This window comes from Ciona intestinalis, chromosome 2, assembly GCF_000224145.3.
Source record: "Ciona intestinalis chromosome 2, KH, whole genome shotgun sequence".
NCBI classification, from domain to species: Eukaryota; Metazoa; Chordata; class Ascidiacea; order Phlebobranchia; family Cionidae; genus Ciona; species Ciona intestinalis.
Genome location: NC_020167.2, coordinates 6,904,015 through 6,930,953, shown reverse-complemented (window position 1 = coordinate 6,930,953; position 26,939 = coordinate 6,904,015). Strand labels below are relative to the sequence as shown.

General features: G+C 34.4%; 4 protein-coding genes across 7 annotated transcripts; 1 reads left to right on the top strand and 3 right to left on the bottom strand.

The window, feature by feature from the left end:
- The first annotated feature begins 376 nt into the window (after nucleotides 1-376).
- On the top strand, nucleotides 377-2,748 carry LOC100175513 (transmembrane protein 169-like). 2 transcript variants are annotated; one of them, XM_018817383.2, is made up of 4 exons: nucleotides 377-695; nucleotides 976-1,134; nucleotides 1,651-1,666; nucleotides 2,005-2,748. In XM_018817383.2, exons 1-4 carry the CDS (start codon nucleotides 512-514, stop codon nucleotides 2,351-2,353), a joined length of 708 nt encoding a protein of 235 aa, XP_018672928.1. In that variant the 5' UTR covers nucleotides 377-511; the 3' UTR covers nucleotides 2,354-2,748. The 2 variants fall into 2 exon arrangements, with proteins under 2 accessions (XP_018672928.1, XP_002131717.1); XM_002131681.5 differs by having other exon boundaries at nucleotides 379-695; nucleotides 1,432-1,666.
- A 619-nt stretch (nucleotides 2,749-3,367) lies between these two features.
- Nucleotides 3,368-16,523, bottom strand: LOC100177844 (serine/threonine-protein phosphatase 6 regulatory subunit 3). Of its 3 annotated transcripts, none has more exons than XM_002131652.5 (22): nucleotides 16,265-16,523; nucleotides 15,795-15,954; nucleotides 15,029-15,142; nucleotides 14,690-14,827; nucleotides 14,086-14,264; nucleotides 13,575-13,697; nucleotides 12,835-12,964; nucleotides 12,245-12,397; nucleotides 11,766-11,984; nucleotides 10,612-10,795; nucleotides 10,158-10,333; nucleotides 9,238-9,335; nucleotides 8,652-8,703; nucleotides 8,304-8,412; nucleotides 7,700-7,775; nucleotides 7,262-7,401; nucleotides 6,269-6,399; nucleotides 6,111-6,172; nucleotides 5,914-5,960; nucleotides 5,453-5,531; nucleotides 4,872-5,147; nucleotides 3,368-4,641 (listed from the first exon to the last, which is right to left on the bottom strand). In XM_002131652.5, exons 1-22 carry the CDS (start codon nucleotides 16,396-16,398, stop codon nucleotides 4,266-4,268), a joined length of 3,156 nt encoding a protein of 1,051 aa, XP_002131688.1. In that variant the 5' UTR covers nucleotides 16,399-16,523; the 3' UTR covers nucleotides 3,368-4,265. The 3 variants fall into 3 exon arrangements, with proteins under 3 accessions (XP_002131688.1, XP_009857723.1, XP_018672915.1); XM_009859421.3 differs by having other exon boundaries at nucleotides 5,453-5,528; XM_018817370.2 differs by having other exon boundaries at nucleotides 9,238-9,284.
- Nucleotides 16,524-17,399: 876 nt separating this feature from the next.
- LOC100182542 (CCR4-NOT transcription complex subunit 2) lies at nucleotides 17,400-24,151 on the bottom strand. The gene is made up of 16 exons (XM_002131543.5): nucleotides 23,975-24,151; nucleotides 23,427-23,498; nucleotides 23,316-23,358; nucleotides 22,893-23,037; nucleotides 22,363-22,548; nucleotides 22,154-22,175; nucleotides 21,123-21,243; nucleotides 20,689-20,790; nucleotides 19,824-19,925; nucleotides 19,459-19,502; nucleotides 19,367-19,400; nucleotides 19,044-19,099; nucleotides 18,712-18,881; nucleotides 18,277-18,489; nucleotides 17,958-18,102; nucleotides 17,400-17,903 (listed from the first exon to the last, which is right to left on the bottom strand). The coding sequence occupies exons 1-16, from the start codon at nucleotides 24,059-24,061 to the stop codon at nucleotides 17,814-17,816; spliced, it is 1,632 nt and encodes a 543-aa protein (XP_002131579.1). The 5' UTR covers nucleotides 24,062-24,151; the 3' UTR covers nucleotides 17,400-17,813.
- LOC100180198 (cell cycle control protein 50A) lies at nucleotides 24,149-26,527 on the bottom strand. The gene has a single exon (XM_018817382.2). It carries the CDS (start codon nucleotides 26,410-26,412, stop codon nucleotides 25,342-25,344), a length of 1,071 nt encoding a protein of 356 aa, XP_018672927.1. The 5' UTR covers nucleotides 26,413-26,527; the 3' UTR covers nucleotides 24,149-25,341.
- Between the last annotated feature and the right edge of the window lie 412 nt (nucleotides 26,528-26,939).

Below are 26,939 nucleotides of genomic sequence, written 5' to 3'. Positions count from 1 at the left end.
TGCAGCATACGACGTCAGGAAGTTGGGTCATTTCGGGACTTACACATAGGAAACTGGTCGTACGTCATCATCTGCAAAACTACTTTATATCGGTAAACGAATGGTACCTCAAGAAACGTAGATCAGTAGAGTATTGCTACGACTCGATACGTTAATTTGCCTACCCTGTGATTTCTGTAATATCGCAAATGTATGGTAGTTACTCGTTGGGTGGGGGTAGAGAGCATGGTGTATACATGCCAGTTGAATATCTTTGTGTAGTGTACGTATGAAGTTAGGTGAAAGTGAAAATATAGCTAGACTTTGGAATTTGTGGCTCACGCCATTTCTGATAATTTGTCTCATAAATGGTGTTTTGTTATTTATACTTATTACGGCTTTCTATTTCTTTTATTACAGACTTATTTTACTGCTTACACTCTGTATAACGTTGTTTTACAAAGTTATCTAACATAAACTATTGCATTAAAATCAAAGTTAGGCGTAATGTTCTGAAGTTATTGAATAAACCATGAACGGTCGAAGTATTCAACCCAGTGGCTCGGAAAGCGACCACCTTCCAACTGACAATCGTAATGGTAGTGACATCATTGCAGTGAATGAAGGGCAGTGGAAAGATTGGACAAGCACTTGGCGGAAAGCAGGTTCTGCAAAACCAACTAGACATGTTACTATGACGGGAACTATTACCAGAGGTATGGAAGTAATTAAATGTTATTTATTTTTTTTATTTTTTCAGCATTAAGAGGTATTAACAACTGTTTTACCACTACTACCTTTTCGCCTTTGTAAACTTTCCCGTTCTTTGTATTGTGGCCTAAGAGAATAAATAAATTTCATTCATTCAATATATGATTATTAGGTTGCTATAATCATGTCTTTACATTGATTTTGCTCAAACTTTTGTTCAAAAAATAATCTTTTTGCTTTTCTTAAGAGTGAAAGTTCACACAGTTTTAAAGTCTGTATTTCCAGGTAAAAAGCGAGGAGAATCTGTAGACGTCGAACTTGATCTCACGGATCATGAACTCATGCAGATGAGCTTATCACGTGATCATCTTAACTCACCAAATCGTGATGCACGTGATGTGGATGAGCCTGTAGGTGACGGATGCAGATGTGGAATTGATGCAGGTGGAATAGGCATAAAATAAATATTTTGCAAAACATAATTGAATCCCAAAATGTACAGTCCGGAGCGTGTCAACTAAATGACATATTACAGCAATTGTTTTCTATCTAATAAGTAATTTTTTACCTTCTGCTAAAATTTTCTTTAATCAGCCTATCGAGATGAGCCTAATGATCTTACATTGTAAATGCTTTCTATAATAATGCGTGGTAGTATAGTAATAATATGGCATGTTTCGATGTTCTCTGTTTGTTCCAAAAAGTTTGTTTTACCAATTTTCTGTTTATATATTAATTTAGGTCCCCACATTATCTTGCTTGGGATATTGTGTTGGCCTTTCATCTTCATTGGTTCGTTCTTTGTGTGTTTTTACTTCGGACTTCTCACATGGTACAACATCTTCTCTTATTTCTATGACGAACGGACATTATGTCACCGTATCACTCTGTGTCCATTGCTGGTTCTGTTTTTCCCCGGTCTCATAATGGTCTTCACCACTTCAATCTCATTTTATGCAGCGTTCGCTCAGTTGACGTAAGTTATTTATAAGTATCTTGAGAAGTGTATATCAGTCTGCATATTAAAAGTGGTAAATCGCATAACCTAATCTATATGACATAGTTTTTAAACTTATAAATGCTTGACCAGCAGACAAAGCATGATTTAATTAGTCATTGCATTTATGTTATGACGTTTTACATTTTTGAATGACAGGTTTACAATGTGCAGATAAGTCAAAACTTTTACGGGTATTTTATGAGTACACGGTACACCGTCGCCAAAGAGCACTTTGTGCAAATTGGTTAAACTGGAAGTGCTTGTAAAGTAATCAACTTCATAATTCATGACTATATCGACTATTATTCTAACAGGTGTTCATTCGAAGATTGGAAAAGTGAAGTTGGGAGTTTTGAGAAAGGCTTCTATGGCTGGTTGTGTAGCTGGCTTGATATTGAATCTTGTTCTCCATATATAGTCATCACACTTACTGAATCTGAGAGTCCTGTGTTCCAAGACACACCGGAATCCAACAGATCTGACATTCAGCAGAACGAACAGAATGTGGCAACCGTTGAGCAGCGAGCACGCAATACAAACCAACACCAAGTTGAAGTTCACAATCCTAGATCAGTGTTGCCAGAAGAAAACCGAAGCACAGTTCGTACATACAGAATGGATGGCAGAGGAAGGCAATCTGATCACACTGAGAGTAGCATGTAAATGAAATCTTTTATTCAAATGTTTATATTTTGTTGCTTTGTTTAGATTTTTTTGCATCACACAAGTCTTACTCTTTTAATCATGTCATATATTAAATATTGAAATTATATAATCAGTGTTTTTATCAAACAAATTTGCTATAATTAACAAAACTAAATTTTAGTGCAATCATATGTGACAATACTTTTACATTCTGGTCTGTTACTGTGCACTAAAAGTAATAACTCCTTAGTCCTTTCTATTATTTTTGTATAAATGTTTTGAAATTTTTTGCCACTACATTTTTTAATATCATTTGTGCCATTCTTTTTCCTGAACTTTTTTTCACCTTTTTTCTGTCTTTTGTATCATGCTTCATACAACACCAGTTAAACAATAAATTAATGTGCGGAAAATTTTCTCAACTACTGTTATGACTTACTAGGAGAGGTAACTGCTATAATAAAAACAGTACTATATGATGTCCTAGATGCCCAGAAGTCCGGAGCACAAAAGCTCTCACGATGCTAACAGCAACAGAAGCCTGATGTGATAAATACTGTATTGAGAAGTGTAGACTGTTCTTGTAACATTTTTAATGTCAGGGGCCGAAGCAAAATGGTTAGCCAACCTGCCTCTAACCCAGAGGTAATGGGTTCAAGGCTCGTCGCTGCTACCATTGTGGGCGAACCTGTCCTTGGGGAAGACACTTAACGGCAATTAATTCAACCCAGTGGTCTTGAATGGGTTGTCCAAAAAAATAATAACCTACAAAGCAACATACATTATAACTCTGAAGCTGGCACGATGTGTATGAAACAGAACACCTGTGTTATACCGAATGTGGTTTTCGGGCCATGCGAGGACAAAGCAAGTTACATTCATTTATTCAATGGGAGGTTGAATTAAAGACCTGAAATTTTTCTTCTGAGCATGCAGTGTGATTTCCAGTTACTGCAGAAATCCTTGACATATTGTAGCATCGGCACATACAGATGGAAACAAAATTGCTTCATTAAATACAACAGTCACACCTTTGGTAGATCAACATTTATTCGTTGTTGGATAACGAAGGCAAAATAATATTTATTTCACAGGACCCAGAAGGATCATTTAAGCTCGATACAAAAACTACAAGGACAATTACGATGCACCCGGCCTGTTTGGAAGAAGAGGCGAAAATGACTCGCTAAGAATACAATGGAAATAAAAACGTTACCTCATCGGTGCTTTGAACAGGGAGGATAAAAAGAACTTGGGGACAAGAAGCAGGGTAAGTTCAAATGTGGTGACCATATTCATCTGGTGTGTGGGGTGGTGGTGCAGCCCTATGCTGCTTCACAGTCAAGCGTTGTGGCGTCATTTAAAATTGCATCACGGTAATGATGCCATCGTAGCACCCGATGAGGGAAGTCAGAATTAAACTCGACACTTTGACACCGCGCTATAGTGAGTGGTGGGGGTGAGTGACCGGGTGTGGGGGGAATCCCCAATTAGCACAGCATTGTATGTGCCACGAGGGACTTCACATAATTGAATAAATAGGAAAGCAGACCTTAACCCTTGCTGCTTCGTGCAGCAATTGCATTGAAGAATCGATTGCAACAACACGCTGATGGTTTGCAGCTGTTGGGACTTCATGTTATCTGCCAACATGGTTGGGGGGGTCGGGGGGAAATGCAGAAAAAACTTCAATATAACGCTCTATTTGGTGCAGTAAGTGCAGGAAAGAGAACTCATTTAGACAATGGAATTAATGCGAGGCTCTCGTCACCTTGTATTCGGAGCTTCCGTTATACTGCTAACTGGAGGTTTATGTCATGAACGGTTTCTAATATTTGGTTTGTAAGTCGCAACCTTTACCTCTTCAACTTATTTATGGTGTAATACGAACCGGGGGCTGATTGGGGCAAACGGGATTCCCAAAACCGAATCACACCGGCCCGTTTGCAACAACTGTGGAATCAACCGTGGACGACGTTACTTCATTGTTTTGGACATCACCGTCAGTTTTAAGCGGGGCAACTTCCACTTCGGAGGAAAGCTGATCACCACTGGATGTCGTGTGGCACGGAGGAGCATCGGAGACACTTTGCTCCGTGGAGCTCACATGCGCTGTGATGTCACTGTCCGGATCATTATTTTGCTCCGGTTCATCTTCTTGTGGTTGGACCGGCTCTTCTACCTCACGTGATGCTTCAACCTGCTCCACATCACTAGTGGAGGAGACTTCTTCAGGAACTTGCTCGGATGCAACGGGAACTGTATCTTTCTCTTCTACACCTTCTGGAACGATTTCAACTTCACCTCTGTTGTGAAAAATTATTGATTATGTTAAATTAAATGTTATCAAACACATATTTATTCTATGTGAGTGAGGTTCCGTGGCGTGGCTTGCTATGAGTCACAAATTTGTCTTGGGACACTAAAGCAATCTCGCATTACTACTAATGCTGAAAACTCAACCATGAAAATTCAATTTAATAAAAAAATTCAATTTAATAAAAGAAAAACATTTGTTCCAACTTTCAAGTCTCACCTAGATCGTGACACAGATTGATCCGACTCCGCAACCTCTACAGTTGATGAGGAAGATTCATCTGTTTCCATCGGAGATCCATGGCTTCCAGTGATGCCAGATGAGGTTGGTTTTGCTTCCGCATCACTTGCGATGTTCTTTGGCTCCTCCTGGATTTCCATAGCAACATCACTGGATGTGGTAGGAGCACCAGAAACCTCCGCAGAAGGTTGTTCCTCAGAAGAGATGTTGGAAGTTGAGAAACTATCAACTGCAGCAATCTCCATCTCAACAAGTCTAAAAAAAATTAAACAAACATTAATTTATCTTCAGTGAGTTTCATTCTATATTTTCGTCTCATTTGGAAGCAAATAACATTCAAAGAATTAAAAACCATATCCTTTCCCATAAACATCCATTGTTAAAAACATGATGATATTTGGATATTATGCGCTAAAGGTGGTTCGTTTTCCCCCACTTACTATACATAAATAAATTTTAAATAAATTGAAACTTTGTAAGTTAGTTTCTAGTATAGGTCGATGACACTTATGCTCAGTTAAGTCATACTACAACTTGCAGGGTGAAGTTGTTGTTGTTACCTTGATATTTCTGGTTCTTCCGACAAAACCATGGTTTCCACTTTTATTTGTTTCACTTCACTAGAAGAGTCCGGAGCTTCTGCAACAATTTTATATTTAATTAAATTAATATGATGATACTGTTGTTATACGTGGCCATACAACTACATGGCAGTTTATTGCCAAAGATAAATTAATTTGACTTTTTAATTAGTTAGGTCAAAATTGCACCCATGAGAGTTCTGCAGTTGACATGACATATTGAACCTGTTTATCTACATAATAAGGTGGCAGTGGGGTATAGTGTCTACATATTGCAGTTGAGCATTTTGTACATAGTATGTTATTTCATGTTTACAATATGACGCGACATGAATGAACATTAAACACAAGAAACCACCCAGTGGAGCAGTGGTATATATAGTATGTATGGTGGTTAATACAGCCACATGATGTTCAGATAGTTAATGATTACCACATACCAAAGGCAGAGTTAGCTTCCTCAGTGCTGGCTTTTTGAACTTGCAAACTGAAACAAGAGTGTTTGTGTAAGATTATATGAAGTAAAGTACAACCCAAACGTTTCTAAAAACTTTGCCTTATGAACCCTTTGTAACTATTTTGACATTTGTGGCCCTAGTTTGGAAACCACTAGTTTGAAACTTAAAAATACATTTACCTTTCAAAATTATCAAAGTTGGCCCAGTTCGATTCATTTGTTGATGATGAAATATCGGAATCCTATAAGAAATATACCGGTTATTCTCCTGTTATATTAGAAATAAGTAATTTTTCATTATTGTCTTGTTATTATTTTACAAATACGCAATTTCTTACTTTTTCAGCATCCCATAATGATTGTACTTTGTTGTCGTTGGCAACAGGTTGGGCAAGTCTTGGTGATGAGGTCGGTGTACTTGTGTTGCTACCACTACTGCTGTCACTATCACCAAACCTTACTTCCAACTCTGTAATAAAGGAGCCACGGTTCAATATTACAATGTATGGGTTAGGTGCATGGTTGGAGAAATGTTTCCAAACAATTTCAGCAAAAAGTATACATTGTGGAAAAAAACAATAATCAGTTCAGGCAACACTGTAGATGTACACTAATGTACTAATGTACATATTTACAGAAAATACTATTTAACTACAATTTTATTATTTTTACATTCGAAACCACATACATTGTAATAAATCACATTACTTTTTGTAAATTTAACTTTGTAACCAAACATAGCTTTAGTTTAAGCAAGAGGTGATAAAGGTTGATAGTTTGTCAATATTTGTGCTTCACCGAACTAACAATTTGAAGTTAAAGAAATATATGTAGGCGTGACCGCACACACATACAGTGTACCATCTTGGTTAATATGATGGGTATAGAAGTTACAATGACAAAGCATATAGGTATAATTTCATAGGCGTCACGTTGCATTAAATTGATGAACTGATTAAAATACAACAACACATAATAGATAAGCATGTGGAATACATGGGCACACAGTATATATATTTAGGCATTCGGAAAATGTTGTACAATCATTTAATGAGAAAATGAGATACAAAGGATGTGTGATAATGAAAAATGTATGGTCTATATTATCCAATGAGTATGTAACATGTAGAAATCTTAAAAAATAGTACCACAACCTTATAAACAATAGCGTAACCAAACCTAGAGTAACCGAACGGAGATGTTTGATTATAAAATATTATGAAAAAAGTTCATTTATTGAGAATCTCAAATACAAACATGCATGATAATAAAAAATTGGGTCTTTTTTACGTTTAATGTGTTTAATTTCCAACATAGTTACCAAATCTTACCTTGGCCTTGATGGGAAGTCTCCATATCTTCTGAAGGCTCAGCTTTCACGGGACTTTGAGTTTGTGGGATGGAGAAAGGAGCGTCATCTTCTCCGCTGCTGTTGCTGCTTCCAGTACTATCTCCGGAACTTGTTCGCTGTCTGTGAGGGAAGAGACATTTCAATCCCAAGTCTTTGGCCACAATCAGATTTTACCCTCCTTTATTTGTACTTGTATTTTGGTGTAAGGTTAAGGTTAAATAAGTGCACAATAGTAGCAGGATGGAACCTCAAACCTAGTATTCTCTCAACTAGATGGCACAACACCATGCAGCATAAGTTATAATGATAAACATTCTTTCCTTGATAAAACTTTTGCTGGATGGCATAAGAAACATGACAAAAAACAAGTATAAATATGCACATATGAACCAAAATAGATGAATTTAATGATACCTACCTAACAGTGATGGTTGGAGGTCCACTCCCATAGTTATAAGATGAATCTGTAGTTGGGATGTGTTGATCCCAATCATCTGGTGAATAATAAACAAGTTATTTCACACTAAGCATTCAATTTGTGTATTTAACAGTTCTATGTCAATGCTGAAAGCATGAAATGTTAACCAAAACCCCCAACCCTCTAAGCCTAAACCCTTTAGTTTAGTTGTTTGCATTTAAAGTTTTTAATATTTATTAGGCTACCCCATATTGTGGTAATAGTACTGTGGGGTAAAATGACCTTTAGCACATAATATCCAAATATTCTGATCGTGTTTTACACATTTATAACAACAGTGTATGGGAGTTGTTAGGAAACAGCTTTATAATTCTTTAAATATTCTTTGTTTACTACCAAATGGGACAAAAAAACAGAAATAAAAAGGCGTCTCATCTTTCCCCACCCTACAATATGTTTCAGGATTCAAAATGGGTAAAAGAAAATTAGCATTTAAATAATAAGTAAATAGTTTGTATTTTCAGCTATCTTTGCCCATTAAAATAAAATGAAAAGATGTCCCACCCCTCCATATTAAGACAATTATCACTTAAATAAATCGTACCTTCATCTCCTGAATCGAAAGTATCTTTATTTACATCATCATCGTCACTATCCGCTCCAAAGTTGGGAATTCGAGTTTTAACAACTTTCTCGAATAAATCCTCATTTGCCTGAATTGTTTGGTGAATATTAGTGACTAAATTTAAATATATGGCAATAGAAAAACTTAGTTTTGCGGTAATTGAAAAATTTGAGTTTTTTTGGTAGTGGAAAAATTAAAAAAAATAAACGGTAGTAGAAAAATTGGATAAGTTTTGTGTGGTATAAGAAAAATTTTAATGATAATAAAGAAATTTAAGTTTCTTTTGTGCCCTTGCCATTCAACTTTCATTACCCACCACGTACTCACCGATTGAATATCTGCCTTGATTTCGAAGTCAAGTGAATTGATTTTGTTGAATCTGTCAGATAATGTTTGGCTTGAATTTAAAATGAATGATTAAAAAGAGAAATAAGGATTTACAAATTGACAATTGACTGTTTTTGACAGCATTTTTTGGGTTGGATCTGGATACAACATGAAATTTACCGATCTATACCAACTTTAAACAAGTTAATTATGTTGTTGTTGCTACCAGACTACCAGGTAGTATAGATTTTAGGAACTAATAACTTGAAAATTTTTTATTGTCTGCCCTTTAGCAAGAGTCTCCCTGTATTAATTATTTGCAAAATCAGCAGTTTGAAAAATAAGTTCATTAGAAAAAATATTAGGTTTGAAATTTGATGATAACATTCATTGACGACAGAAAAAAAATAGGAAAGCTAATTTTTTTAAAGGGGTTACGTCAACTGTTACACTTGTTGTTTAAGATCTAAATAGAGGTCTATCTTTAGCCTGAAACCCCCGCTTGCGCCCCCTGACATCAGTTACAAATGCATCCCTTTATAACAGAGTTGGTATAAAACAATGAGTAAAAAAAATTAAAACTCACTTATCTGGTTCCTCTTGCTCAGCAAAGTCTCCATCGGTGAATCCAAACTGGTCAACAAAATTAGTGGTGATTTGTTGCAGTTGGTAATCGGTGAATGCCTGGCAGACGCACAACATTTTGGCAAAGTCTCTCAACGTTTACGTTTACTTTTTATGCTTTGGGTCAACATGTTAACTGGTCACTCGAAAAACGATTCAAATTTTGCTTTAGCAATTAGGGCACACACAGGCACGCAAAATTGGTTTGTTTTTAACTCCAGCATCATGCACACTGTCAAACCAGCTAAGCAAACTTTAAGCGATAAAAAGACAAAATTTCAACCCTGATTGAGATATTAACTTGGCGGCAAGCATTTGGTTTTATCGGCTGCGAATCCAAAATAAGGGAAAAGAGAAACTTTGCGCCGTTGTACGTGAGCCAAAGCATTGAAAGTAAACAGAAACCAACATATAGTCGTGCTACAATCCATATATATGAGAGGTGGAATATGATAATGTAACGTGTGGGTTGGTTTGAAATAAACTTCCAACAAATTTCATGTTTGGTTTCTTGTACACAGATGTTTAGAAATAATATTAAAGAATGCTTGATAACAAACTCACAACCCACACATTGTATATTATGATCATTATTAAATGTATGAATGAGCATGCATGAAATACACCTTTTGTATTAAAAACACAACAAAAGAAGTTGTAACTACTGTGTTAGAACACACCCAATCAAAAGTTGCTTTGATTAAAAAACACAGTTTTATCACAATTAACTATTTTATTTAAGCTTAAAACAAAAATTACAGCAAAAACTTTTATTTTAAAAATGCCACAGATAGACAACTTTACATAACTAATTATGAATCAGTTTAAGACAACACCGAAAATTAAAAAAAAAAGATATTGCTGATTGTTTTGTAAACTCACCTGCTGTGCAGAACTTGATGTGAACGGGATGTCTCGGTAATCTGTCTCCCCGTCATCATCGGAGGAGAAGTGCATCGGATTGTGTCCTCCAAGCTCACGGGAGTTCTTCTCATTCATCTCGGCAAGAGGTTCGCTGACGAACTTCTGCCAACGACCCTGATCCTCCTCTGGCATGCCTGTGATATAGGTGTTAGTTGAGGTTTATTTTTAAAAATATCTTAGAAAAGCGGCTACAAAAAAAGCATGACTAAGTTTTTGAAATTGGGTTGTTGTATTCTATTTTGTATAGGTGAGGTTCCATGGCACCACATAGCATTTTTTAAGATACGTTTTATAATTCTTTGAATGTTCTTTGTTTATTACTAAACTGGACATATAGAATGAAATTTCCCCCTAACCTCCTATATATATGTAAAACCTAAAACCAGTTATATAAATATAATGACAACCCCACCTTCAATAAACTGTCGTATACGATCAGCATTTGAACCTTTTTCAATATTTTCAAGGATTTGGTTCGTGATGAGGGTAAGATGGCCCATGTTTCCCTTCCGATGTCCTCCCGCCTCCGTTTCATGGACACGATTGTCTTCCCACGCATCAAGGATTCGTTGGATCAACCGACAATCCTCAAACAACTGAAGAACAAAACAATTTATTTTTCAACATTTATTATATATATATATTAACACTTATTCAATAATAACATATATTTTTATACGTTTTATAATACATACATATATATATATACATGTAAAGGTAACATTGTTTTAACATTCATTTTATATTGACAAGTATTTTACACTAACAAATATTTTTTAATACAAACATTGTCTTTTATTAAATTATCAAACAACTTATGGGGAATAAATACAATGATTGTGATGCGAAGAACAAGATATATTATATATATGTCTTTGTTTTAACATGTTTCTTTATTACTTGCAAAAACTAAAAATATCTTGCAAACTTCTTTTTATAACATTGTTTTTTGAAAGGTTGTGTGAAATAAACTACCAAGAGCTTCTATGTATTAATGAGTGAGATATAATTTCAGTTCCTCATTGTGAGCTGTCTAAATATAGACATAAGCAAGCACATCCTGTTAACGCGTAGCAAATGATTCCCTTTAGGACAGCACAATGACATGGCAATGCAATTATTGCAACATACACAATCATCCAATCCCCAAATATTTCATAGGAATGTACTTTCGTCACTAGACAAACAAATCTATGCAAACCAGTATTATAGATTGCTTTTCAACAAAAGACAGAAGGTAATAAATAATTGACAACATTTTGTTTGCTCAGTGTAATCGAACTGTGGGACTTTATAAAATAAGTGTTTTCCATCTACCTTTAATACAAATGCTTTTGATAAAGCCTTTAATAAATAAGTTTTGACCGATTTAAAATGTGATTTGGAATAAATTAGCATCAATTTAATTGAACATGCAAAATATTTTACAATTTCACTACACTTTTTTAAATATATATAACTGCTTTTAGAATAATTTCCGCTAAACTATTCATAAATATGATATATATATTACTTTATATTGAAGTTTTAAAGAGATTTTTTTAAAACAATTAACAGATTACTTACATGAGTCAAAAGAGGAGCAACTTTGCGAGGATTTTCAGCATCTTCGTCTTCTTTTCTCTCTTCTTCATCTCGATCATCAGTTCGTGATGTTCCATCGTTGTACGAGGGAGCTTTTACTGTGTGTGTTGTCACAGTTACGGCATTCCCGAGAACAGTTTGTATGCACTGCACAACTTGTGTGTGGAGGAAATTGTTGTACTCGTATGCGAAAAATAAATCCTAGAGAAATTTTTTTTTAAATAATAATATTGTTTTTTTTAAAGTTTATATCCCACCTTATTGGTTACAGCAAGCAAATTGTTAAAACCAAATTAATAAAAAACTTAACAGTTGGTAAATTGTATAATATAATAACAGTCTACCAAACAAAGTTAGAAATTTATAACAACATTAATGAGTAATATATTGGCAGGGAATTTCCAACAGAAAGTCAAAACATATCTGGAGAAATAAATTACAAAAAATATAAGCGAACTCACCAAGAGTGCATTGAAAATTTGCAGTTCCGATAATTGTACGTTAATGTTGTGAGTGTTGGTGATAAGAATTGCTGATAGAAGTTTCCCAACGTGTAACCTCGTGTTACCGAGCGGTGGATTCAAGTCACCGAATGTACATGACATTACATCTTTCTGCAGATGTTAAATAAACATATCTTAATAATAGCATAAAATTGGTCAAATTAAAACGAAACTATTTCTCAAAATACACCGACATTAAATCTATCTACAGATGTTAAATAAAGTTTTTTACAAATACGGAAAATTGGTGAAATTAAAAAGAAACTACATCTGAAAATAAGCTACATAACAGTTATGCAATCACCTTCAATGAATAAAAAAAAGGAAACAAATATGGAAAAACATGTTAAAATCATTGTAGTCAATGGTCATGTCATCTTAAATGACCTAATATTTCCAAAGCCCTTGTGAATTTGAAACAAGTAATTTCTATATTTGAGATAGGATGTGTATGTTAAACTTTGGTAATAGATGCTAAATCCAAGGACAAGCGCAGAGGAAGTTAGTTACTGTTTCATGTGATCAATAATAGATGAGAACATTATTACCTTCGGTGGGTTCTCCAGAAGACTGTGGAAATCTGGGAGCCGATCACTAAGTCCGTGAAGTGTTTTTGAAACCCCACAAGCTAACCTCTCAACATCAAGTTGTGTTAACTCAGGGGCCATCTCGGGAAAACTGAAATTTTTGGTAATTTATTTATGATAACTGATTTTTAAGCAGTTTATTTATGAAAACTGATGTTTTTGAGGAACAATTTATTATTTGATCCAAGTAGTAACTAATCAAATCATCAGCGGTATTTATTTGTTTACTACACTGTAGCACATTTCAGTCAGTGTTACAGAGACCCAAGAGTTTAAAATCAGTCAAAATAACTTTATTAAAAGTAACCGACTTCACATTATGGGTACAGTTTTAATTAAATAAATTTGACAACTGTGTTTGTACTATTGTATATAATAAAACAAAAAACAAAGATTGTTATTTCAGTACTTTGCTACTTTCTTACAATTCAAATGTTTACACAACAACAGCAGTAGCATTAGTTATAATAAACAAACTTTGTGCATAAAGTTAGTTACATACATGTTACATTATAATATGTAGGATAAACAATAAATAAAAATATTTCACATATGTCGTTATATATATATATATAAAACTCACGAGTTTTTGAGCCTTATTGAAATACTTACCTTCCATTTTTATTAAACAAGAAAGATATAAACATATGCTTAGTACATGGTTAGTTAAATGCCTAGTTTACCCTAATCTCAAAACTTACCCGAATGGAGCAGGACGCCTTATCTCAAGCAAAGCTAATAACACGCTTATTCCATTGATTGTTACAGATTCACTAATCCCGCCATCAAACATGTGTTTTAACAGAAGTTGAACGGTTTCTTTGCTGAAGAAAGTACAAGAGTTATTGCTTTTGTGATAAATCGGTATAATGTGTTCTGTATGGGCACATGGGAATTAAAAGTTATTAAATAAGAAACTAAAGTTTGTTAAACTTTAATTTCGAACTATAATCTTGGGCTGAACAATTGGCAACCATCCAGTATAAACATTTAGAAGCTATTTAACGGGTCATGTATTTTGGAATTCAAAACATATTAGTGGCATGGTTTGTACATTTAAAGGTCCCCAATGAATTATTTAATATTTATAAGAAATTTGAACCAGCAGAACACGCTGGAAAACTAAATATAATTATAAAGTTGACAACCACAGATGAATGCAATCAACTTAAATTCAGGAGCTAATATTAAACTGAAAGTAGCAGAACCTACCGCTCAAGAGTGTTTAGTAAGGGATCATCTTGTGCCGACTCCTGCAAGGTGTACATATGCTCTCTGCTGAGTCGTATGATGTCACACAATGACTGAGCACTATTACAGTGGAAGTCTTCATCTTGGGAGGGGTCAATTAGGGAGATAAGACGCTCAACTAGATTTTTTTCATTCAACCACTGAAATTTAGTTAGATATATTTACAATTGATAATTCAGTAATTTGTTTCAAACATTCTTTTGTTAACAAAGCAATGACCATTTCCATAAACTACAGTATTTAATGATGTTAATATAATAAACTGGAGTAGGCTAGGGACAAATTACATTTAATATAATGTCTACAGCTACAGTGGCGTCATTAATTCACAGTTTAAAAGTATAAAACTTCACATCAAGCAAAACATAGTCATTTTGGAGTAGTAACAAAAGACTGAAATTATAAAAAACATTTTAATTATGGAATTTTTGTTACATAAATTTTAGCTTTCCCATTATAGTGTTCGATTAAATCTATTCATAAAGGAGAGTCAATAAACCCGAAGTAACTATGTTGTGCAGAGAATAAGTTTATAGCTTATGCAAGCAGATTAACATGGATTTACTGATAAGACTTGAGCACGAAGGTCAACTGCTTCAACACATGTCACCAATCTAAGCAACAAGTCCATAATTGCTGAAGTTCCAAGATGTTTTAAAACAGTACCAAGGAAATCTGGTCTTGATTTGATATAATCCAGTGTCTGTAGAAAGTTTGCATTAAACATTTTTATATTCTAAGCTTATCATACGGAGGAATGTTGTTTCGTATGCGTAAGCTATGACAAATGTGTGGGTGCGGAATATGAATAAGCCACATTTAATAATCTGATAGAAAATATAAATAAGTGTATCGCCCCAGCCTCCACTATTTAATACAATCGAACAATAATTCCAGGACTTACCGGCTCTGGTTTTCTTGTAAGCAAAATTCCAACAACTTTTGAAAAAAAGCTGGCCAGCAGTGGGTTGAGTGTTGGCTCATGGTCCAGGAATGAAAATAACTTCTCCCGTAGACTCTGCAAAACAGAACGAAGTATTTGACTATTTGTTACCAATACTTGTACATAACATGCATGCCTATTGCCCATCATGTATTATGCAGGGAGCATTTAGGAAAGACAGGAAACAAACAGTTGCTGTCGGCAGTCAACTCCTGGGCATGGGATAGATGCATTGGGGAACTGGGATTATACAAACAGAATTACATGATTACGTGGCAGATATTCATGAGTTCGAACATGGTGCATTATATTATCCCCAAACATACCACTTTACAAATAACAACAATTGGAACTGTATAAATGAAGTGATATAATTGGTTTCATCCCCATATTTCCTTTGTATATTACAGCTGCTGACATCATGTCAAATATATTAATGTAAAATTGTCAACAACATTTTAAATACACAAGAATATGGGATGTTCATGTAATTTTAATAAAACTACATCAATGCTCAAAATATTTAACTCCACAAATTTAAATTCTGTTACTTCTGCCACCAGGCATAATGTAAATAATACTTTAATGGCTTATTTGGTATGAATAAACATAGTGTATACTGTATTTACAAAATTTCATCTGCTATCCGACAAACTTCATTTTTATACTCGATGAGCAGTAAAAGAAAATTAACAAACTTATGAATGTTTAAATAACCACAAGACACCTCTGTATCTCCAAGAATATCATTCAGTTGAGGTACATCTGATGTTAAGAGTTCACATGCAACATTTGGATATTTGTATTTGACCGTGTCATCAGTATCTTCAGCTGGTTCAGTGATGATATAAGAAACAAGATCTTCCATAACTTCAACTTTGCCCAAGCTGCATACAGAGGGAAACAGCAGCATGAGAATTCAATAACAAACATCTATCATGTTAATGTTTAAGAGAACTTTCTGCACTAGTGAAGAATCCTCTGGTATGTTACATATTAGGCTGGTGGAAAGTGCTGAAAGTTGGTAGTTGGGAGGTTAAAGGTTTATGGGTAAGTTGTTAATGGTTGCGTTTAGAGAACAGATAACTTGGGGGGTGGAAGGATTCTTCACTACCACCAAACTTTTACTTAAACATTTATAACAAGCAGGAAACGTATTGGTGTTGTAACTATCACTAAATGTATACCCAAACTTACAATTCAATTAGTTTGGTGTGCTGACCCTTGCATTCCTGTAGCACATCATCATCGTCCATCAGCTCCTGGAGGGTGATGTCCTCCTTTTCCAGGAGTGTGTCGATGTTGGATGTGGTGGCAAACTTCCAAAACATGGTGGCATTAATTGAGTGGACAGCAGTGAGATCCAATGGTAAAAAGGATTGTTAAGTTTATGTGCAATGTTTATTTTGCCTGTTCGGGCGCATTCTAAAATTAAATATTAAAATTTTAAACATAACAATAACTTCAATAAGACAATAGAACTGTGCAATTATTTGTTGGTGCTTAATAAGACTATAGTTACTGTTAACGTATGGCTTGGCAGATATAAAAAGGTTTCTAACAATTCTTTACACTGTTGAAAACTGTCCTGATACTGATCTGCTTAATTATTTGGCCAGAGTTAACTTATGTAACAATTGATATTCTGATGATGCAGGCAAGAAATGGAATACGCAGCCGATCGTCTCAAGACAGGACGTCGCGGCAGTAACTAACTCACTGCACCAACAATAAAAACAAAACGAATTTCAGCAAATTTGTCGATTAATTGAGGCATTACAGCGTTCAAGTATTCATTAACGAACTTTTCATTGATATATGGCGTAAGTCGTAGTAGGAAATGAGGTCATAATTTCCCACAATTCCATTCAAAATATCAGACTAGGCTGCTTTGAGACTAATTACCTAAAACTGGTTTGATTAAATTTGAGCCTTGCTTGAACATCCAGGCGTTTATTTTGATTCTAACATAATAATATTGTAAACAAAAACTTTTCTTTACATTTTTAACACAAAGAAAACAGCGTGTCAAACTTTTAATTTGTCCTTCAACAACGGGTCGTCGGCTATATATGTTCTGCATAAAATCGGATACCACGTAAGCTAATGCCCGTATAAATTTAAACTAGTGTTTGCGAAGTGCGTATACCACTTAAAATCTTAAAAAAATGTAAAGTTTAAACCCAAATCAGTTATATAATTCACGTACATTATACATTTTATTTTTCTTTTCGCATTAGGCTATTTATTATACTTAAAGCCAATTTGTTAAAATGTCTTTATATACCGAGTCCGATCGTTATACATCATATTTGCCTTTCAAACAACAGAACATACTTCATTGATATTTTATTAGAACGTCTTGCGACGAAAACGCGCAAAGACTCTGTGTCTCAAAAAATATCGCTCTGAGAAGCGCATAGGAAAAAAGAAGCGGCCAAAATTAGTTGTCAAAATATTGTGCGCCTTTATAGCCGAGGAAGCCATGCAAAGAGGGAAATTTGATAGTTGTACTGCAGAAACATCAATTGAACATTGCTAACCTTTAAAGATTGTTTGCCGAAATAGCTTAGCGAAATGTAGGTAAAGTACGTCAAACGTAACTTGCGATAGTTCAAACGATACTATAGTTAAATTGCACACAGGATCAAACTATCGACGCTGCGTATTAGATTAACATGGGCAGTGGTATGGTTGGTGAAAAATTCCCCACTTCTTGAATGGCTTCGTCGGCACTTATGAGGTGCTACCCATGTTGGGCAGGGTTAAAGTGTAACGATATTAGATTGGGGAGGTGTGGTCGCTCTTCTAACTTCTCATACTCCAGGTGGAATTCCTGTTAGGATATTGAAATTTAGAAAATCCTACTTAAAGGGGGGGGGGGACCTACCTTCGCTACTTTTCTCCAATTTTGACAGTCAAAATAATAATACGTTCCCTGCTCATAGGTACTTGTTTTCATTCTTGGATCGATACCAGGAGCTCGAGTGATCCAAATTCGCTCTTCTTTATGGTATCTCCAATCTCGGTTATATCTAAAATTTCATACACCTGTTATTGAAAAGTGTTGCATTTATGTCTCAAGCCTCCTAGATTGTACAAACAATCATCATGTAATACACTGAGAAGAATAGTATACCTTGTACCATGTGGTAAACCCTAACAAAATGTATACTAAAACATGTTTACTGGTTAATGCTTCCACTTACAGTTCAGCAGCTGCTGCCAGTTGTAGCACATCCCCTGGGTTAGAATAAAACACAAAGAACAAAAGGTCTTCCCCATATCTGTTCAGTTTAATTGGTGCCAGCTTATCTCGTATGTGGGCGTTGGTCAGATATTCACTTGGAACAAAGAAGTCAATATCTTGCAACCGGCACGGCTGTCTTGAGAATGGTGATTGGAATTTGTGATACAGGTTGCTGAATAAAGATACAGTTAGAAAATAACAGTAAGGAATATGCCATACATAATCACCCAAAAAGTAACATACATGGTAACTCGTAAGCTGGCACGAGGAGTTTGAACACCCGTGTTATAACAACCGTTTTTTTTCTGGACACACACACACATTCATTATTATCAAAATGGGACAAGGATAAAGTCAGTTACATCCATTCATAAATACGGCACCAAATACTTACTCTGGCGAGTTAAGATTAAGACCAAGGGTTGTGAGATCGTTACCCAACGCAAGATGAACCAAAGTTGGGTCAGTTTCCGCTGCTTTAATAAAAGCAAACAACCCCACTATGCCATACTGGTCCACCAGCATGGAATTAGGGATGTGCTTGATAGAATTGTCTGCTTGTACCTGGTGTACAGACAAAAAAAGTTACATCTATTTGAAATGACATACAGTACCAACATAACCCTCATTACAACAGTGTAAGTTTTTTTTCAGTTATCTATTTACAACAGAACATACTTTGTTCACTTTATAGCATATGTTAATTTTACAAGTGGGTAACCTTACCTGGATTCCTTTCTGTTGGTTACTCGGTGGTTTGTGGGTTGATTTGTCCACAGTAACTGAAAACATTGAATTTGTTATACAAAATGTTCACATTACTAACATAAATGCAAATAGGGTGACTGTTTTATTATGTCAAATATAAGAAATGGGTGCAACAGCCACATTTTACTTGACACTCTTTCCCACACTTTTTAACCATAACATGTTTTAACAACGGTTGTTTTACTGTTGATTTACTTTTCTTCATATTTAAATAACATGATCTTTGCTATCATTTTCGAAGAAATTATGGTATGAATGTTAAAACCACAAAAAAATCTTACCATGGCCCCCAAGTTGTAAACTCCCAAGTGGATTCTGGTGGAAAAAATAATGGTTGACATTTGAAATATAACAAGGATACAACTAAACTCACAAATTTTGTATTAGACTCGTCGCCTCTCCCATCCTGTTCGGGAACTAAAGAAAAAGATGAGATAATCAGATTGGTGATGTCAGAAGTAAAAAAATGAATATGTTAAAATACAATAAAATTGAATATGTTAAAAACGAGTAAAATGAATATGTTAAAAAACAATTAAATTGAATTTGTTAAAAAACAGGAATAGGCAAACATTTATGTTTATAAAAAAAGAACTGTAGTACAAGCAATGCTACAAACATCTATTCAATAAGCCTATTTAAACACACAGTACTGGAATGTGTGCAATACACAGTTTCATATTTGAGCACAGTAAAAGAGTGGCTCTGTTGAGTAAACAAACAAGAAGCGGAACTTACAGACTGCTTTCATAACATTCATGGCTGCTGCTCCAGGCAGAGCTGGGAAGTCTTCATTGTGAATTTGGAATTCTGTATTTTCATTTTGCTTACTTAGCATTCCTAGAAAAAAGAAAGAAAAACAAATTAAAACATCATAAAATTATAATAGAGCCTAAATGAAAAAAAGCTTAAGCACTAGATGCTTCCGTGCTAGAGTGTATTGAAAATCACTTCAAAGGTACTAGAGTGATTTATTAATATTGAGGCAATGTCATCTAAAGGCCAGATTAATAATGTAATTTTATACAAAAATGTTAAAATTGCGAAATCTACTTGGAATACAAACTCAAAGTTGTTTGTTTAATAAGGCGTGGAAATAAAGTAGAAGGGCACGTTATCTCGTGTTTATATTACACAAAGGGAGAACATTTTTAACAATGCCTTTCCTCTATATCTCATGACATAGAGTCACATGAGGTAACTGGGCCAAACTACATACCATAAGGAGAAATATACATTGATTGAACCAATACACCAGTATATCTTATGTGACAGTCTTAAAAAGTCACCAATAGATATAATTGACGATAAAATAAGAAATATTTTCATAGTTTAAATTATTGTTAAAATTGTAGCTAAGTTTCAAACAATTTACAATGAATGATTACACTAAAATAAGATCTGTAAATAAAAATGTGGCCACCAAGTAACAGTCACATATTCTTCTGTTTACGTATTGTTAATTTACGCAATACAGATGTAAACCTTTTTGTTATGCTTATAGCAAACAATAGGCATTACATACACACACACATATACAAAACCGCGACAGAATCAACAATGCACTTCCTCATAACAATAATAGTAATATAACAATAAATACCATATGGGGTTTTGCTGTTGTTGGTGGAAGAAGGGTGGGAACCAATTGGCCTCGTCCGTTGCGCCAATGCTGGAAACTCAGACTGATCGAGATTAAATGGATCTGTCCAAAAGAAAACAGTTAAAAAATTACACCTATGCCTAGCAGTTTAAAAAACTACTCCTCTACCAAGAAAAAAATATTTACAAGAAGAATTAATACAATGTACATTCAATTCGAGCATCTAATAAAATTGAATATAATTAGATACATTACACAACAAAGAAATTAAATGTTTCCGTTTTATTAATACAATTTTCAAAAAGTTTGTATGGTTTAGCCTTCTTAATGCTATTACAGCTCTAAAGCCATGTGGCCACTGGAAATTCACTCCAAAATTTTTTTTTTCAAAAAGCACTAATATTTCTTAGCACTAACCATTTTCAGCTACTTACTTAAACCAGGAATTCCCATTGAGGAAGCTGGTGATGAGATTCCCCCTTGACTAAGGTTGTTCTGTTGTTGTTGTTGTTGCCGGAGTTGAGATATACTCTCACTTCCAATCGCACTTATTGACTACAATATTCAACAGGTTAGAACACCAAAAAATGTTAATATCAATTTTACTCGCAAAGTTTTTAAGATCTAAAATGATTGAAAAGAAATTTTTATCATAAAAAAATTTAAAACGAAATTTTTGATATAAGTAACTCTCTCATTGGGAATTTTGTAATAAAATTATTTTCTAATAGATTATAATTTGCTTTCTTCTTTTGCTATAAGTTTACACTGATGATGCACACCTCTTCTAGATTAATTCTAATAATCTTTTTACTACATGCTTTAAATTGATTGTATAATATGCTGTATACGCTTGCAAGCGAGAACATAATGTAACTTGTCCTTTCTGGCATTATCTGTGTACCCAGGTTTTAAAACATGCAAGGGGAGACCCTTAATAAGCACTGGTACTGACTTTACCGAATGTGTAAGACATAGACTGAGTTGTTGTTGCTTTCTTTCGTTTGTTTCTTGCAATAAACTTCGTAATGAACTGAGTGGATCGACTTGCATCGCCTGCTATCGAAGAAACGACAACATACAGTAAAAGTGCTGCGTTGCATAACTTATGTACCTCATTACACTTCTAGGAAACTTTGGGTTTTTTAATTCAACTTACTACAAGGAATACTTTGGTGCTAGTTCTCACTGTGGTTTAAAGTTGGCTTAACACATTATTGGTTGTTTTAACTGTAAGTAAGAAAACAGAAACCAGATGCTTTTAAGTAGGCTAAGTTCATTTTCACCAGACATAAAAGCTTTCCGACTATCCAAACCAATGGAACAGGTAATATATTGAAATTTGCTGATAACAAACATATATAAATGAAACATTATTCTATGCATCTTTGCTTGGGCCAAAGTATTCTCATGAACCAGAAAAAGTTTTTTTTTTAAACATAACATATAATAAAATAAGACTCACCTGAGTTGTAAAGGAATGATTTCTGAAAAAAAAGTTCAGGTGTTTTGAATATATGTATCCGAAGGTAAGTGAATTAATTACATAAATGGTAAAAGATATGTAAAACTTTGTTAAACTATTATGATGAATATCTAACAGCGTGGTGTGTCAAATGAAATCCATAAAAACCAAATAAATAACTGAATAAGTGTCTTAAAATACATATTTACCTTGATATTGCTGCTGTGTTAATCGGACGATTACCGGGAGGTTTCATCGAAAACATATCGATGGGTGAGATCCCTCTTGTGGGGCTCGGCATCCCCGGTCGGGGAGCGATGCTGTTGTTCGTCCCAATGCCACTGGTCGGCATCTGGATGTTGGGGATAGAGTTCCGGTTCATTGGCAGGATGCCCCTGTCACAGGAATAATGTTTAGGTTTGTGTAGAAGTAAGACAGTTAGTGTAAGCAGTGACACAGCCAGGGGGTTTTGGGGGGGTTCTTAATACCCTTGTTAAAAAATATTTATTTGGCGGTCTTCATACCTTCCTTTTAAAAAATAATTATAGTATATTATATCATTTTTTTGAAATTATAATTGCTCACACATCCATAATAATATTACACTGGTAAGCAATGGAGTACCAACATGCACCAAACCCAGGGAAGCAGGGTAGGGAGGGCTACTCTAGAATTTTCTGCATTTTGTTCAATCAACTAACTATCCCTGACTCAATTACATTAGCCCAAATGCTCTTACCTGCTCTGGTTTACTTGGGTGGAGTTTTCCGAACTAGTAGGAGTAATATGACCCGCTGGAATGGACATACTTCTCCCAAAGGTTTGCTGTCCTGCAGTTGGTCTCGTACCCACACCACTGGTGCCACCACCTTCTATTAGGGAACCTGCCGGTATTCAAATTTAATTTATTTAAAACACAGAGATGGATCATTTTTCTCTAAATAGTTTTCATCTATATAATTAAATTATATATATATATATATATATTTTTAAAAAAATTGGATTTTTTTGTAAAACTGAATTAAAATAAAAAAGATTCAAAAATAATGAAATTTAACGACATGTTTACTAACAAATAATTTAATTAGTATATCATCAATATATAATAATGACATAGGCTGTTGCATATATAATAAATTGTATTGAGAAAAAACGCATTTACGTTGTTGTCCATAGAAAGATTGGTAATGAGACTGTCCCAGCATCTGAAAGTAAAATATTTTATAATTTATTCAATAATGAGGTAATATAACTATAAGTCTAGGACACTTACTTCTGCTACACCACTAGAACCTTGGTTGAAATAGGTTGACACATCAAAATCACTTTCTTCATTTCCGAACGGCTAAAATAAAAAGAGGTCATAATTTAGGTAGATAGGATGACACCAATGATTCAGGATGCGTATGATCTCCAACTTTTGTTAGAAATTAGGACTGCTGGACCAATGACTGTTGGACAGCAAAAGCTGTTATAAATAATCTTTAAGCAGCTCATCTGGTATAAAAAGTTAAAAATGTTGTGTATTTCCCATGTTATGCTGGCAACTGCCAAGACTTTACTGGGGAATGTAGAGCATCGGAAATGTCAAAAATATTTTTTCTTCCATACCAGATGAGCCAATGAAAGATTATTTACATTATGCCTGGTAGAACAAGTAACAAAATCTGAATACAAGGCATTATTTGAGTTGTGTTTTTAATAAAAACATGCTGAATAAATGTACACAAACAGAAACGACTCAAATTACAACTAGTCTAGTAGGTTACTTTAATACATGATATATATAGATGTAACATCCATTTTTGGCAAAAAAAATACCAGCTTGTTTTTCTTTGGCGTCCCAACATTGGAGTTGAACATGATATCAACTTCCTGAGCGGAAACTTGGTTCCTGTCATTCACCATCAGAGAATTCGTGACAAGGATGTCAGGAAAATTAGGAGCTGCGCTACGTAGGCTCAGGCAGCGGATTTATTCACTTACTTATGTAATCTAAAGTGGATAATAGAAATTAAGTGAAAAACGTAAATAGTGGCATGGAAAAAAAAGATAAGTTCCTAACATTTAATAGAAACATACTTGAATAAGCTATGTTAATTCAGCTGCACATTTGAGTGGATATGGAAAGTTATTAAATTAACTTTATAACTTTGATGGTTGTTAAAGATCAATTGAAACAATTTACATGTGATATTACTTTCGAGTATGTTGAAGTAAGACGCAAAAGTTAAAGCAGATATAAGGATATTGTAGCTAATGAATTATTCAATATATTGCCAAAAATTATAATTTTCAACTACTCAAATTTCAGTGATAATTATAATGTATGGAATGCACCTCATACCAAATAACACAAATTTGTGGCAGACTTTACCAACAATATAAAGCAGGAGATAAAAACAATAACCTATATATATTATAGGCCTATACTTAAAAAATAACTAAAAGAAGTTATGTTTCAAAATAAAGGGACTATCTTTTAAAATTAAAAAGAGTTATTGCGTTTAAGAGTATTTATATAAAAAGCAAAGAATTCTAATAAGCAGTTACGCACTAACTGGAATATAAACATTAAACAATGCATTCATTTTTACATAAAATCCATGCAAACATGAATAGACAGGTGCACATATTGTATTAGTTAAAATCAATTCATATTGTGCACCTGGACTATGGGATTACAAACCAGGTGGTATAACATTAAAACAGCATGATTACACAACCTACAATATTAAATATGGCAATATCCAACTGAAATAGCAGTAAATATACAAGTAATTGACAGTATGACTGGCTCTGACAGCAATTACTCAATTAAATCTATAAATGCCAATAGGCTATGCAACACACAGGATCAGTGTTACAAACACTTGTATAATTAAGACTAAATATACAAGAATAGTTAATTAAACAGCATTTGCTCATAGCTACATTAATATTATAAAAACTTCATTCACATTAAGACCGTAGTTATATGGTACCCATATCTGTTCGAAAGACAACCTCTCATTAGTGTATGTTATGAATTGACTGCAACAACATTTATAAGATGCTCATTTCTTGGAAAAGTAAAGCTAGACAACATCATAAATATCTAAGTATTTACACAAACATTTTTAACAATAATTGGATACAATTACAACCGATATGACTTTTTATCATTTGTTTGAAATCATTTAAACAATCTATTCCACATTCTTATGCCGGGTAATAAAGTGAATTATACACAAAGCAACTCCCACAACAAAACTACAACAACCAACAACAATGTAAGCAATTCCAAGAAAGTTGTTTTTTCCTCCCATCCAACTAGTTGTTGAAATAATGAAGCGTTTCCTTCCACCAAAAGCAGTAACTGGATAGTTGTAATTAATTTTCAGACTGTAGGTTCCACTTGGTAAGTTGGTGTTCACAAGACGCCCATAGAGTTTCCGGAACTTCGGAAAAGCCGCTGTTCGCATCCATACTTCAAGAGCTTCGTTTTTGTAGCCATTGTTATTGATGTTGCTGGTGTCCAAGTCCTGTACGTATCTATTCCAGAATTTTGGTTTTGTGTAAGTACTGAATGCAGCTGTTAAGTTGTTTGAAGGGAAAGGGTTGTTGAACTTTACTGTGTGGTCTGTATACCAAGAGATGCCGGTTGTCAAATAGTTAACAGTGTTTCCATCTTCTTGCTGGAGAGTAAAGCTATCATTAAAGAAGCTGTTAGCTATCGCACCACAAGGGGCAATTGGAGCCTGATATCCATTGACAGTATCTGTACGGTATGGGGTGCAATCTTTACTGATTGAAGTGTTGGTGACATGCGTTCCAACAAGTTGGTTGTCGTCGCGAGATTTGACATACCTTCGGTGATTCTGGAAAAAGTTGTTTAAACCGTAGTACATGTAAATATTTCCAGTCATCGGAGTATTCAAAGTTATGTTGACAACACAAGTACACGGTTCATTCATTCTTGTGCGATTTTCTCGTAGAGAAGCACAAGTTTCATTCGGCACAAGAGAATTAGTGCAATGGGTGTAATCAACAAAGTCCTCTCGAACACCATCTGATGTTGTAAAAAGAACCGCACCTATTGGAATGAAGATAAAAGAGATAATAAAGAATGTCGGCAGAACCGATTTTGGTGTTAAGATTGGCTGCCAAGCAGGAAGACGTTGCTGCTTAAATGCTGTATTGTCTGGCTTTTTAGAGTCTTCAGGTTCATCTAATCCAGTAACACTGGCAGACTCAATGTTGTAGCTTGATTGTCTCATATCCTCAGCCCAGAAAAAACGAAGAAACACAACACAATATCTAATCTTCTGTAACTATCAATTCTAAAAAATAAACAACTGTAACTGCTTGTAGTTGTATTTTAACTTTTTCAGCATAAGTACCAGTTATTAGTTATAAAATTAGTTATAATCTCCTTCGATTGTATCATAAGTTAACCAAATAGACTAAGTTTAAAAGCAGAATGTAAGTTCATTAAAAATGACGACAATATATACAAATGTATTCACCTGAACTTACAAAATTGACCTGGTTTGCACATAAAAGTAGATACAAGAACGGTTTTTGGCGTTTGTTATTCAAAAACAAGCCAAAAATATTGTTGAATTTTTAAGTTGCAGGAAATAGTTCAACGCAAAATGTTATTTATTCGCATAAATTAATAATTTATAATTATAAAATTAAAGTATTTTTCATATGCATATTAAAATAAATTCTAAATAATCATTCGAGCAACAATAGCGGTGGAGCTCGCATCTGAATTAGCGACTTATGAACTGAATTAACC